Source organism: Saccopteryx leptura, chromosome 3 (assembly GCF_036850995.1).
Source record: "Saccopteryx leptura isolate mSacLep1 chromosome 3, mSacLep1_pri_phased_curated, whole genome shotgun sequence".
NCBI classification, from domain to species: domain Eukaryota; kingdom Metazoa; phylum Chordata; class Mammalia; order Chiroptera; family Emballonuridae; genus Saccopteryx; species Saccopteryx leptura.
In genome coordinates, this window is record NC_089505.1 from 58754457 (window position 1) to 58768875 (window position 14419).

Below are 14419 nucleotides of genomic sequence, written 5' to 3' on the forward strand. Positions count from 1 at the left end.
GTGGTCCCTGTTCTGATTAGACACATGACCGTTTATAAGAAACACAGGTACCTTACATGTACTATATAGTTAAGGACACGGTTAGCTTTTCCGCTTGCTTCCCTCCCTCCCTTTCCTTCCTCCCTTTCCTTCCTCCCTTTCCTTCCTCCCTTCCTTCCTTCCTTCCTTCCTTCCGTTTGCGTGTGTGTGCGCGTGCGTCCGTGGCTGCTTCCCTGCTTGCCTGCCTGCCTGCCTTCCTCCCTTCCGTTTGCGTGTGTATGCGTGCGTGCGTGGCTGCTTGCCTGCCTGCCTTCCGTTTGCGTGTGTATGCGTGCGTGCGTGCGTGGCTGCTTCCCTGCTTGCCTGCCTGCCTTCCTTCCTTCCCTCCTTCCTTCCTGCCTTCCGTTTGCGTGTGTATGCGTGCGTGCGTGCGCACGTGCGTGCGTGGCTGCTTCCCTGCTTGCGCGTGCGTGGCTGCTTCCCTGCTTGCCTGCCTGCCTTCCTGCCTTCCGTTTCCGTGCGTATGCGTGCGTGCGTGGCTGCTTCCCTGCTTGCCTGCCTGCCTTCCGTTTGCGTGTGTATGCGTGCGTCCATGCGTGCGTGGCTGCTTCCCTGCTTGCTTGCCTGCCTGCCTTCCTTCCTTCCGTTTGCGTGTGTATGCGTGCGCACGTACGTACGTGCGTGCGTGCGTGGCTGCTTCCCTGCTTGCGCGTGCGAGGCTGCTTGCCTGCCTGCCTGCCTTCCGTTTCCGTGTGTATGCGTGCGTGCGTGCGTACGTGCGTGCGTGCGTGGCTGCTTGCCTGCCTGCCTTCCTCCCTTCCTTCGGTTTGCGTGTGTATGCGTGCGCGCGTGCGTGGCTGCTTCCCTGCTTGCGCGTGCGTGGCTGCTTCCCTGCTTGCGCGTGCGTGGCTGCTTCCCTGCTTGCCTGCCTGCCTGCCTTCCGTTTGCGTGTGTATGCGTGCGTACGTGCGTGCGTGTGTGCGTACGTGCGTGGCTGCTTCCCTGCGTGCCTGCCTGCCTTCCTGCCTTCCGTTTGCGTGTGTGCGTGCGTGCGTGCCCACCTACGTGCGTGCGTGGCTGCTTCCCTGCCTGCCTGGCCTGCCTGCCTTCCTCCCTCCCTGCCTTCCGTTTGCGTGTGTATGCGTGCGCGCGTGCGTGGCTGCTTCCCTGCTTGCGCGTGCGTGGCTCCTTCCCTGCTTGCCTGCCTTCCTCCCTTCCTTCCGTTTGCGTGTGTATGCGTGCGTGCGTGGCTGCTTCCCTGCCTGCCTGCCCGCCTTCCATTGGCGTGTGTATGCGTGCGTGCGTACGTGCGTGCGTGCGTGGCTGCTTCCCTGCTTGCGCGTGCGTGGCTGCTTCCCTGCTTGCCTGCCTTCCTGCCTTCTGTTTCCGTGCGTGCGTGCGTGCGTGCGTGGCTGCTTCCCTGCTTGCCTGCCTGCCTTCCTCCCTTCCTTCCGTTTGCGTGTGTATGCGTGCGCGCGTGCGTGGCTGCTTCCCTGCTTGCCTGCCTGCCTGCCTGCCTGCCTTCCTGCCTTCCGTTTGCGTGTGTATGCGTGCGTGCGTGCGTGCGTGCGTGCCTGCGTGGCTGCTTCCCTCCGTCCCTCCCTCCCTCCCTTCCTTCCTTCCTTCCTTCCTTCCTTCCTTCCTTCCTTCCTTCCTTCCTTCCATCTTTCCATCCTTCCGTTTGCGTGTGTATGCGTGCGTGCATGGCTGCTTCCTTGCTTCCCTGCTTGCCCGCCCGCCCGCCCGCCTGCCCGCCTGCCCGCCTGCCTACCTACCTACCTACCTACCTACGTACCTACCTAATGCTTGTTTTATTAATTCCATAAGAAAAGGGGGAAATAGAGGGGAGGGAGGGGCATGAGAGAACCTATAGAGTACTGCGAGATCTAAGGGCGATCGATCGATGGATCTATGGATGAGGTCGTTAGTCTCAGACATCCTGCATCCCGTACCCCCCACCGAATCCTTTTACTGTCAGGGCGGGGGGGGGGGGGGGGGGGGAGGGGGGAAGAGGGAAGAGTCCTCACCAGACCCAACGTTTCTCTGTACTAACTAGACTTTACAGAATGTCTTCTCCAGCATCCCACTCTGGTGGAGGAAAGCCGAAACACAGGGTGACTTTCTGTTCCCATCCTGGGAAAGTGAAGGTCGAGGCCAAACACTTGTGACTGAAAACAGTCACACCTAGGAAAGGCCAAAGGACCTGGGTGTTTTGTGTAGCCCAACCGGAGCTTTCTTCAGGAGGTCCAGAATCAGACAGCAGATGATGTTATGTCTCAGAAAGGGCAAGAGAGCCTGACCTGTGGTGGCACCGTGGATAAAGTGTTGACCTGGAACGCTGAGGTCACTGGTTCAAAACCCCGGGCTTGCCTGGTCAAGGCACATATAAGAGTTGATGCTTCCTGCTCCTTCCCCCTTCTCTCTCTCCTCTCTCTCTCTAAAAATGAATGAATAAATAAATAAAGAAAGAAATTAAAAGAGAAAAAAAGAAAAAAGAAAGAAAGGGCAAGAGAAATCTAATTTTTGCAAAACTAAGCAATAAAATTGCGCGGGCGCACTGTGTTCTGCTCGTTCGCTTCTTAGGCAAGAGGACATAATTCTGCCTAATAAATTGGATAACTGCCCTCTCCAAGGCACCTCGATCCTGGATGGAGAGATTAGGGTCCTCCACTTGCGGTATTGTTGCTGCTGCCTCATTCCGTTGAGGCTCCTCTTCATGAAACCCTGAGCGTGAACAATAGCACTAGACCCGGCTGGACGATCTTTATTTGCTTTACAGTGAACAGACTCTCGGGGATGTGGACCGACGACGACGAACCCGGACTGTCCTCCCTCGTGGATTCAAAGACAGTCCACGTTATTTTTTTGTACGGCCAACGGCCAAACGGCCGGCCGCGAGATCTCAAGGGACCTACCGCTTTCTGCTTTCTGCTTTCTGCTTTCTCCTCGGGAGGGTGGGGGCGGGGCGGCTGGCGGCCAAAGAAGTCAACGTGCAGATGGCTCACTTCTCTCTTCTCTTCCGCAGGAGCTAGGCCGCAGACGTGTCCTACAGACCCTGGATAAGGCATAAGGCTCAAACAATACCACGAGAAGTAGAATGCTTACGCCTTGTGTGAACTCCTGAGAAAGGAACACTATCCTCAACTAGAATACAGGCCATTTCGGCCTTCCTCAGGGGCCGCCAGCCAGAAACAGCCCCGAGCCTTCTTAGGTTTCACCGGATATGTAACGCACATGGTAGATTTCGGACTATAGAGGGAAGGCCAGACCCCTCTAGAGGGTTACGATGAGGAGTCCTTGAGAAGGGGTCAGCCAGACTTCGTTGGGGAAGGGAACTGACAAGGGGCTTTTAAACGACTAAAAGAAGCTTCTACACCGGCCAAAGTTAAGAAAAAAAAAAAAAAATAGATACAAGCCGTTCCGTCCGTGTGTCACTGAAACGCGCGCGCACGCACACGCACACACGAAACAGAAAGCATTCTGGATCCTGAGTCAGGTCTTGGCATTCACCAGGAGACCTCTAGGCTCCTTTTTTTTTTTTTTTTTTTTTTTTAAGATTTTATTTATTCATTTTAGAGAAGGGGGGGGGGGGGGGAGAAGCAGAAAGCATCAGCTCCCATATGTGCCTTGACTGGGCAAGCCCACCCAGGGTTTGGAACAGGCGACCTCAGCGTTCCAGGTCGATGCTTTATCCACTGCGCCACCACAGGTCGGGGTCGTTTCTTTCTTTTTTTTTTTTTTATTTTTTTTTTAATTTTTTAATTAATTAATTATTATTATTATTTATTTATTTATTATTGTTATTATTTTTTTTTACAGAGACAGTGAGTCAGAGAGACGGATAGACAGGGACAGACAGACAGGAACGGAGAGAGATGAGAAGCACCAATCATTAGTCTTTCGTTGCGCGTTGCGACACCTTAGTTGTTCATTGATCGCTTTCTCATATGTGCCTTGACCGCGGGCCTTCAGCACACCGAGTCACCCCTTGCTGGAGCCAGCGACCTTGGGTTCAAGCTGGTGGGCTTTTGCTCAAACCAGATGAGCCCGAGCTCAAGCTGGCGACCACCGGGTCCTCGAACCTGGGTCCTCTGCATCCCAGTCCGACGCTCTATCCACTGTGCCACCGCCTGGTCAGGCGTTAGGCTCTTTATCCAAAAAAAAAAAAAAAAAAAAGAACTGGATACAGTAGTGCCTGGAGCCTGCTCTTGTCACCTCAGTGTTGCAGCAGCAGCACAGGTATACCAAAAAGAGAGCAAATGTCTCTTGAGAAAAGGACCTCGTCAACCTTCCCCAAGTACACGTTATGAGTTAGTCAACTGTGTGACCGGTGGTGGCGCAGTGGATAAAGCGTCGACCTGGAACGCTGAGGTCGCTGGTTCGAAACCCGCGGTTTGCCTGGTCAAGGCACATATAAAACTTGATGCTACCCTTCTACCCCCCCCCCCCACGTCTGTCTCTCTGTCCGTCCATTTTATTGTATCTCTCTCTCTCTCTCTCTCTCTCTCTCTCTCTCTTCTTTCTCCCCCCTCCCCTCTCTCTAAAACGAAAAACGAATAGGTAAAATCTTTAGAAAAATAAGTAAAATTAAGACCTTAAAACAACGGCTTACTTAATGACAAGGCCAGGCACCTCCAAGCCTAGGCTCAACTGGGATGGAATTCCTGGCCCAGCGGCTAGACATAGAGCTATTGGCTGTCGCCCTTTCTAGGATGTCTCCTGAACATCCTGCTTATCCCACTTTTATTCAGAACTTGCATTTTTTTTAAAAATTGATTTTTGCGAGAGAGGGTGGGGGGTGCGGAGGGTTAAGCACACAGGAACATTGAGCTGTTTCTGTATGTGCCCTGACCAGGGATCGAACAGGGCAACCTCTGCACTTCAGGATGATGCTCTAACCAACCGAAGTTATCCTAATGCCCTCATCCATTCTGTATCTCCCAGGCTAGAAACAGTTCACCTACACGCACACATACACACACACACACACACACACACACACACACACACACACACACACACACGTGTGTCGTTTATCCAGAGCATGTCAACACCGTTCTGAACCCTCTGGGTCAAGCAGCTGACAAATTTCAGACAAAACCCTGGCTTTTACCTTCCCATACAGGGAATGAGTGATGCCATGGCTCAACCAACTCCAGGTACTCACTCAGCAGGAGGTAGAAACGGAACATTGGGGACATTCAACAGCCCTTCCCACCCGAATACCACCACCCCCCCCCCCCCCCCGCCGCAACATTTGCATGGTAGCCCTTGAGGGCTCAATTGTATGTAAGATACACAGTTATCACGGCAAGAAAATAGGAGTGGGAGGGGCGGGATTTATCTCACCCACTCAAGGAGGGAGTCAGCGGCCTTAGGAGCTGCTGAAATAAAATCACCAGTTGTTCAGAAGGTCCTGAAACCCAGTGTGTGCCTTTCAGTATCAGGGAGGGGGAGCCTTGAAACCCCTAGATGGCTTGACCTCTGGTGACGCAGTGGATAAAGCATGGGCCTGGAATGCTGAAGTCTCCAGTTTGAAACCCAGGGCTTGCCTGCTCAAGGCTGATAGGAGAAGCAACTAGTACGAGTTCATGGTTCCTGTTCCTTTCCCCTTTTCCTTCTCTTTCCGCCTTCCCCCCCCCCCCCCCGCCCGCCTTTGCCATCTCTCTCTCTCTCTCTCTCTCTCTCTCTTTCTCCTTTCTCTCTCTTCCTCACCTCCTTTTCCCTCCCTCTTCCTCCACACCCCCATCCCGTAAGATCAAGAAATAAAACATGAAGGAAAGTGAAATAAAAAAAAAATAAAATCCCTCACTTTACTTCTCGCCTAGCCACAGCTGCCAGACAGGCAGCATTTCAAGGGACATCGACACAGCAGCCAAGTTTATTGGGACTGGGGCTGCTGCACTAAGGGTGGCAGGGCAGGCCCCAAGGCTGGATGGAATTGGGGCCGTACTTGGGGGAGGGGTGGGGGTGGGGAGCCACCATCGCTATTTCTGCCAGAAACTGTTCTCTTAAGCAATGGTTCTTCTATGCCATTCTGGGCTTTGCCTTCTAAGAGGACATGGGGCCTTTGTCCCTCACCCAGGACCTGCGTGCCCTGTACTTTTCTTTACCTATGCCTCCTTAGGTATAGCGATTGGCTCATGTCAGCGTTTGACGGAAGAAAGACAAGTGAATACTGTATTAATACGGGGGAGGAGGGGGGCAATGAATGACAACAACCACCAGCACCAGCAGTAAAGGCAGTGTTGCTTTAGGAGTGTGTTTGCTGGGCCCTTAACCTAGAGTTGTTGAGTCAAACCATCTCCTCTCAGGCCTCCCTGGACCCTCATCACTCCACGCCTGCGCGTGGCCTAGGGAATCTAAGACACGGAGATTTACCGCCGCCGCCGCCGCCGTATTCCGTCGCCTTGGACCCTTGACTCGCGCCCCCCACCCCCACCCTCACCCATGCATCACAAATGGCTGACGGCGGTTTTTCTAGGTTGAAAAACAGAGGAGACTCTTCACTCCACACCGGGGCCCCTTCCTACAACATCCTCCCTCCCTGGATATTTTGCATTTCAATAAAGCCATCGAGAGAGGTCCATCGGAATGAATGGCCCTCATCTCCTCTCTCCACCCTCCTCCCTCGCCCACCCACCCCCGCCGCAGGCCCAGCCAGGCCCGCCCCGCCCACCCGGTTTGAGACACAGAAGGAGGGTGTGAGGTGGGGGTTGCCCCTAAGGGCTGAAGCAGGCCTGGCTGGGGCCGTGAGGGTCCCCATGAGGAGTTCCTTTCCTTTGCCCACAAAAAATAAACGAAGAAGCCAAGGAGCTCACCCCTTCCTTTCATCGCCTCAAAAGACATGAGGTATGCCTTGAGGAGGGTAAATTTGCAAGAATTTGATCTGTACACAGAATGACGATTTCAAAATAACCCATGTAACTGCACCTTCCTCTTCACAGGCACTGTACTATCATTGTTGGCTTCAGATTGAAATAGGCCTATTCAGCCACAGGGGCTGGAGTGGTGAGCTGTGCCCAAACTCCGCTCCAGTTATTACAAAACAGAAACATCACCTGTATGTACTCTGTGAGTTTATTTGTAAAGGAATATATTTTCTGAGAGGAGGGGGCAGCGAGGCAGCAACTCCTTGTTCCACTTAGTTGTTCCATGTACTAAGTGATTGCTTCCCAAGTGTGTCTTGACTGGGGATCAAACCCGTGACCCCAGTCAGGACCCTGCATTTCCTCTTCAAAGGAATGAGTGCAGCTAGGGTCGCAAACTTTCTCCGTCTGTTTCAGGGGTGACTTTGTAGCTGGAGTTCTCCAACCTAAATGGCCTTCGGAGAACTATTTTCATTAAACATAAATAATGAACACACACTTAGTTGGAGTGGAGCAGACGTGTGAGTCTGTGCGCGCGCTTGTAGACATATATACGTACGTACGTACGTACGTACATGCGTGCGTGCGTGCGTGCCTGCGCGCGCACGCGTGCGCGTGCCTGCGTGCGTGCGTGTATGTATTCTAAAACTCAACTGTGAGAGCATGGTGGAGTGGAGAACTTGGAGCAGAGATATTCCAAATAGAGCCTGTGGAACAAATACCCCATGACCCCAGCAGAACCACGTTTGGGGAAGAGAACGAAAGGGTGGGATAAGGCTCAGGAGCCCTTTCTGCAAGTGCTGTCACCAGTGGACTGAATTCTGTTGCTTATGTGCATGTGGCCCTTCACAGGCTATGAGGAAAGCAAGCACAGACTATGGCACTCATTTCATTTCCCAGTTGTTGCGAGTCTTAGGGGTTGTCTTTTTCAGCAGTGAATGTGCTTCACCTCAGAGCAGTTGAGAAAAGACATCTCCTGTGTCTCAATCTCTGAGACTTCTTTGGGGAGAGAGTCTGAGATACAGATTTCAATCAAAACCTTCCAGGAACAGTTTCTTAACCTTGTTTATTCATTGGTTGATGGATTGATGTGAGAGAGAGAGAGAGAGAGAGAGAGAGAGAGAGAGAGAGAGAGCCCCACACCCCTGAGAGTTTTGGGGGTGGGAATGCCCAATTTCCTCTTGAGCCTGCAGGGTCTCGATTGCCTTTAGCCAGAAATGGCCCACAGGCCAAAGTGTTGCATCTTGGAGAGGCCTATTCTGAACCCCTAGCAATCCCCTGTGTGAGCTACTCAGTTTCTATGGTGTTTGTAATGTCACGGGTGTTCATAGGCCTGATTTTTATTTCCATCCAGAATTACATGTCTGGCTTCTCTTCTCTTCTCTTCTCTTCTCTTCTCTTCTCTTCTCTTCTCTTCTCTTCTCTCTCTTCTCTCTCTTCTCCCCTCCCCTCTCCTCCCCTCCCCTCCCCTTCCTTCCCTTCCCCTCCTCCCCTCTGCTTTCCTTTTCTTCTTTTTAGGGGGGGGGGGGGTTGGGGGTTTGGATGCCTTTTTAATGGGAAGTTTCACAAAGGGCCCGGCCCTCAGGTCCCACACATATCAGCTGCGTGATGTGTGACACCCTTGGCCTAGTGACCTGGTGCCCAAACTCCAGGGGAGCTGTAAAGCCAGGAGCCATGGCCAGGGCCACTATCACAGCAGCCGCCCGGCCCATGCAGGTTTGCATTGGATTCGGACAGTCGGTAAAGAAACAATGGAGCCAAAAACTGATAGGCCATTTTCTTTCATTCTAGTTTGCACTCGGCGGGCAAGCAAAAAACACACACTGGGCTCCAAAACCCACTCACATTCAGTGCTCTCAAAGCCACTGACTTATCCGAGTTTCCTAGAATCAAAGGTTTCTAGCTCACCGGCCTTATTCACCTCTCTTCCCCATCTCCTTCCTTCTCCAGCGTCAAACTACACAAACTGGCCTTTCACTCAATACTCCGCCATCTTGGCTGCTTCTCCTGACCACATGGCCTCTTTCTGCTCTCTTCTCTCTGCTCTCTCCTCTAATGATAATCTCAGGAACCAAGAGGGCAAGCTCTCATTCTGCCCCCATTTTATAGTGTAGATTCCAAACCTTTAGTCCAATATACAAAATAGGGAAGTCTCTAATACAAAGACACTTCTCTGAGGCATGATTGGATTGTACCGCCCCACATCAAAACGGGTGGGAAAGGCTTAATCCCAAAACCAAGCACCAGGCTACAAGGATTCTACCTGCCCACAGAGACACACATTAATATCACCTGGGCAACGGCCTCACGTGGGTAGCGCCATTTTTAACAAAGTGAGCATAATACATTTTATATGCCCAACAGGAGCTTCTTCTTCTCTGTTCCCCCGCCTCACACGTGACTTATTGCTCAGTTTATTCTATTTTTTTTTCCCCCCTCTGGTATGTAATGTATCTCAAAGCAGCGCTCTCCTGTTGTAGGACAAATTTCACCCTCTCCTGCCCCCCCCCCCCCCAGGTTGGGGGCTGTGAAGAACACAGCTAGCTGCTAGGAATGTTCACGAGCCCAGGATTCTGTGAGTGGACACGGGTGTTCTTGTGCTCCGCGGTGGGGTCCTCCGGGGTTTGATATCCCACTCCCTAGAAGGACTCACAGGATTCCACAAGGCTGACTTTCTGGAGGTCAAATTGACACCACCACTCACCATCGTGTGGCCTCGTAGCGCACCCCTCCCCACCAGTCAGGCAGGCCTCTCTCATTCCTTGGAATGTTCGAGTTACTTGAGGCAGAGAATCCTGCATGCATCCGGCCAAAGACCCACTCGGCAAACCCATCTCGGGCCGATACTTGAACACTTGAGCTCTTTATATCACCTGAGGCTGTCACTACTCCTACTGCGCAATCTTCAGCCCCCACTGGCTCTGGGAGGGGAAGAGGGGGAGAAAGGGGAGAAGGAGCAAGGGTGAAGAGGCAGAGGGTCGCTTCTCCTGTGTGCCCTGACCGGGAGTGGAAACCCGGACGTTCAGACACCGGGCCAGTGTTCTATCCATGGAGCCACCGGCCAGGTGTAGGAAAATGGCTGGGAATTTGACTGTGGTCCTGAGGCAACAGTCTTTGGCCCGGACTTTGGACTTCGGAAGGCCAAGTCCTGCAGGGGCAGAACGCTGCCCCTGCAAGCACTGATAAGATTGTTTATTATTATTTTTAAAATTATTTGTATTTATTCATTTTAGAGAAGAGAAACAGAGAGATAGAGGGAGAGCTGGAGAGAGAGAGGGAGAGGGGAAGAGAGAGAGAGAGAGAGAGAGAGAGAGAGAGAGAGAGAAGGGAGGGAGGAGCAGGAAGCATCAACTCCCATATGTGCCTTGATCGGACAAGCCCAGAGTTTTGAACCGGCGACCTCAGCATTCCAGGTCGACGCTTGATCCACTGCGCCACCACAGGTCAGGCTGATAAGATTGTTTACAGGAAATAGCTGATCCATGTGGCCTTTTTTCCACATACCTGAAAGGTATTAGTTCGTGACCCTTCTCTGTACTTGAACCCAGGCTCTGCGACTTTGCTGGATGAGCAAAGAGACCAATAAATACAATGAGGCCGCAGAGATCTGGGCTCTCAGCCCTAAGAGGCCGGGGGTCCCCTGTAGCCGTCTTTTCTCTATGTTGTGTCTTCTGTGGTATGTCTTCCTTAAGTCCTGCCATGCCTTCCTTTCGTGCACACACCCCTTTGCTGAGCCCGACACGGCACGCGCCAAACGCACAGAGAGTATTTTACTGATTTTGACCCACTGACGGCCCTGAGTCAGAACAAATCGTTCAGGTTGCCAGGTGGATTTTATTTCGGGTAGGTGAGAAACTTCAGTGTTGTCCACCGTGGACGTTATGGCATCTTCTGCTTCTCCTGTCCCTGTTCAGTTTCTAGATGAGATGATTGAACTGTAAGTCCAATTCAGTCAGCTTTATGAAGAGGTGTTTCCTGTCAGTCATTCCTAGGAACAAGAAGGTCGTCAGTGAGCGGGACACGGTGGTGGGTGTCTTCATCCTATAAAAGAGGGTTAACAGAGCGACAGGGTTAGTTTTGTTTGTTTGTTTGTTTGTTTTAATTTATTTATTTTTAATTTTTTTCACAGGGACAGAGAGAGAGAGAGAGAGAGAGAGAGTCAGATAGAGGGATAGATAGGGACAGACTGACAGGAACAGAGATGAGAAGCATCGATCATCAGTTTTCCGTTGCGACACCTTAGTTGTTCATTCATTGCTTTCTCCTATGTGCCATGACCACACCACGGGCCTTCACTGACCTTGGGTCCAGGCTAGTGAGCTTTTTGCTCAAGCCAGATGAGCCCGCGCTCAAGCTGGCAAACCCGGGATCTCGAACCTGGGTCCTTCCGCATCCCAGTCCGACACGCAGAGCGACAGGGTTAGGATGATGACACGGAGTTAGAGTAAGCCAAGTGACTGACGAGTGTCGATTGCGACGAGAGCCTAATAAAGGAGAGTCCAGCCTGACCTGTGGTGGCGCAGTGGATAAAGCGTTGACCTGGATGCTGAGGTCGCCGGTTCAAAACCCTGGCCTTGCCTGGTCAAGGCACATACGGGAGTTGATGCTTCCTGCTCCTCCCCCTTCTCTCTCTCTCTCTCTCTCTCTCTCTCTCTCTCTCTCTCCCCCCCCCCCAATGAATTAAAAAAAAAAGTAATTTTTTAAAAAGAAAGAAAGAAAGGAGAGTCCATATCTGTCTCTTCTGCTTGTTTATGGAACTGGGCTGTAGCAGAGAAAGCCCTTATCCAGGGAGGGAGCCCTTTTGCTACGGAGCTGAATTGTTGACTCTAACAATCTTTACGTCCCCGTCCAGTCCCGGTCCTTAGTCCGTAATCAGCTCAGTGTTCTCAAGATACAGCGATTTGTCTCTAAGGTGTCCCCCGCTGGGAGGTTTAGAAGGCTTTGAGAGATTTGGCAGCTTGGTTCTCTTCTGGGTGCTGCTGAATCAATCGTGTCGGGTATATTTGATTTTAATAAGGCATTGGGCCACCAAGAGAAATTGGAAACCCCATCGTGACAGTAGCCAGTCAAGCCCGGGAAACGTCTAAGCTGCTTTGGTTTTTGGACGGTGAAAAGATCGGGTTCCTCCGAGATTGTCAGGTTTCATTAGCAGACCGTTTTATTTTTTAATTTTTATTTTATTTTTACAGAGACAGAGAGAGAGTCAGAGAGAGGGATAGATAGGGACAGACAGACAGACAGACAGACAGGAATGGAGAGAGATGAGAAGCATCAATCATCAGTTTTTTCGTTCCGACACCTTAGCTGTTCATTGATTGCTTTTCTCGTGAGTGCCTTGACCCCGGGAAGGGGGTGGGGGTGGGGGGGGTCTACAGCCGACCGAGTAACCCCTGGCTCAAGCCAGCGACCTCGGGTCCAAGTTGGTGAGCTGTACTCAAAGCCGATGAGCCCGCGCTCAAGCTGGCGACCACGGGGTCTCGAACCTGGGTCCTCCGCATCCCACTGCGCCACCACCCGGTCAGGCATCTCTCTCTCTCTCTCTTTCTCTCTCTCTCTCTCTCTCTCTCTCTCTCTCTCTTTTAAATTAAGCGTGGTGGGGGGGGGGAGTGGGAGGCAGAGAGACAGAATTCCGCATGTGTTCACATGCCCCCCCCCCCCCCATCGACAGAGTGACAGGATCCACTTGGCCAGCCCCTTGTGGGGCACCGCACTGGCTGCCCATCTGGGGTATTGCTTGTCAGCTGAGCAGCAAATCTTAGTGCCTGAGGCAGAGGACAAGGAGCCAGCCGCCCGCCCGCCCGCCCTCCCTTGTGTCCTCAGCTCCCAGCTCCCTCCCGGAGCCAATTCGCTGGAGCCATGGCTGAGGGAGCGGAGCGGGTGGAGAGGATGGGGAAGGTGTGGAGAAGGCGCTTGTTGGTCCAAGCTCTAGGGGAGTGTCCGGCGTGGCTTGCAGAGCCCAGTCTGGAGGGGCGCTGAGGGGTGGGCATCTATCTCACTGGTTAGCCACAGAAAAGCCTAGTTTTCCATCTGGCCCAGTGAGGGCTGTTCTGTTAGGGCTGGCGACTGAGTCTTCTGTTTTCACCTAACTGATGACTGTTCCCATGCAAACATGCATCCATATTATGTCATGTCATGTCATGTCATGTTATATTATGTTTGTTATATTATGTCATGTTAATTATTTTATTTTTATTTCTCATTTTTAGTTCTCTTTGTGTAGCTGCAGAGTCTGAATGGATTTCTTGGGCTCTGAACCCTAAAAATGGGTTCAAGTGTGCTGTGTGTCTGGGTTGAGGTCTGAGGCAGTTTTACCGGCCCCGACTTCACCCCTCTTTCTCTCCCCAGTCTGCAGCTCTCTCTAGCGGTTGACTAAACTCTCCCCGGCCTCCGAGTTTCTGCACCCCGCCCGCCCCGCGCCCCCCGGAAACAGAGTGCTCCCAGACTACTTGTGTTGGGCCGGAGCCGGAGCCGAAGCCGGGGCCGGGGTGTGTGTGTGTGTGTGTGTGTGTGTGTGTGTGTGTGTGTGTTGGGGGGGTCGGCGGGGCCCAGCTCTCCTCCCGTCTGTCTTTCTGTTCACAGACTGAGTGTCACCAGGCGGGGATAAGTAGACCCCCAAATAGGGTCCCGGTCTCCCCTCCTCTAGAGCAGGGGGTCCCCAAACTGCGGCCCCCTGAGGCCATTTATCCAGCCGCCCCCCCCCCCCCCCCCCCGCCGCCGCACTTCCGGAAGGGGCACCACCATCTCACTAGCCAAAAGCAGGCCCATAGTTCCCATTGAAATACTGGTCAGTTTGTTGATTTAAATTTACTTGTTCTTGGCCTGACCTGTGGTGGTGCAGTGGGATAAAGAAAGCGTCGACCTGGAACACTGAGGTCGCCGGTTCCAAACCTTGGGCTTGCCTGGTCAAGGCACATATGGGAGTTGATGCTTCCTGCTCCTCCCCCTTCTCTCTCTCTCTCTCTGTCTCTGTCTCTCTCTCACTCCTCTCTCTCTCTAAAAAAATCAATAAGATATTTTTTAAAATTTACTTGTTTTTTATTTTAAATGTTGTATTTGTTCCCGTTTTTTCTTTTTTTTTAAAATTATTTTTATTTATTTATTCATTTGAGAGAGAGAGAGAGAGAGAGAGAGAGAAGGGGGGAGGAGCAGGAAGCAGCTTTGACTCCCATATGTGCCTTGACCGGGCAAGCCCAAGGTTTTGAACCGGCAACCTCAGCGTTCCAGGTCGATGCTTTATCCACTGTGCCACCACAGGTCAGGCCCGTTTAGTTTTTTTTTTTTTTTTTTTTACTTTAAAATAAGATGTGTGCAGTGTGCATAGGGATTTGTTGATCGTTTTTTTTTCTATAGTCCGGCCCTCCAACGGTCTGAGGGACAGTGAACTGACCCTCTGTGTAAACAGTTTGGGGACCCCTGCTCTAGAGCCTGCTTGTCTTTCCCGCCCGCGGGCACTTGGTCTTCTCACTCACGTGAATTTGCTCTCGTGCCTTCGTTCTGTCCGCCTGCCCTTTTGGCCTGTGGGATCCTGGAGGGCGGCGACCGGGACTGTGGGGAGACTGACGGAGGGGCTG

The 14419-nt window shown here is 52.3% G+C and overlaps 1 protein-coding gene across 1 annotated transcript in view; it reads right to left on the minus strand.

Annotated features, from left to right (window-relative positions):
- Window positions 1-10200: 10200 nt before the first annotated feature.
- Window positions 10201-14419, minus strand: part of LOC136398928 (heat shock factor protein 2-like) — a 30789-nt gene continuing 26570 nt past the window's right edge. The window contains exon 5 of the mRNA XM_066373578.1: window positions 10201-10889. Within this exon, the coding sequence (XP_066229675.1) occupies window positions 10766-10889 (124 nt within the window). The 3' untranslated portion in view covers window positions 10201-10765. The remainder of the gene's footprint in view (window positions 10890-14419) is intronic.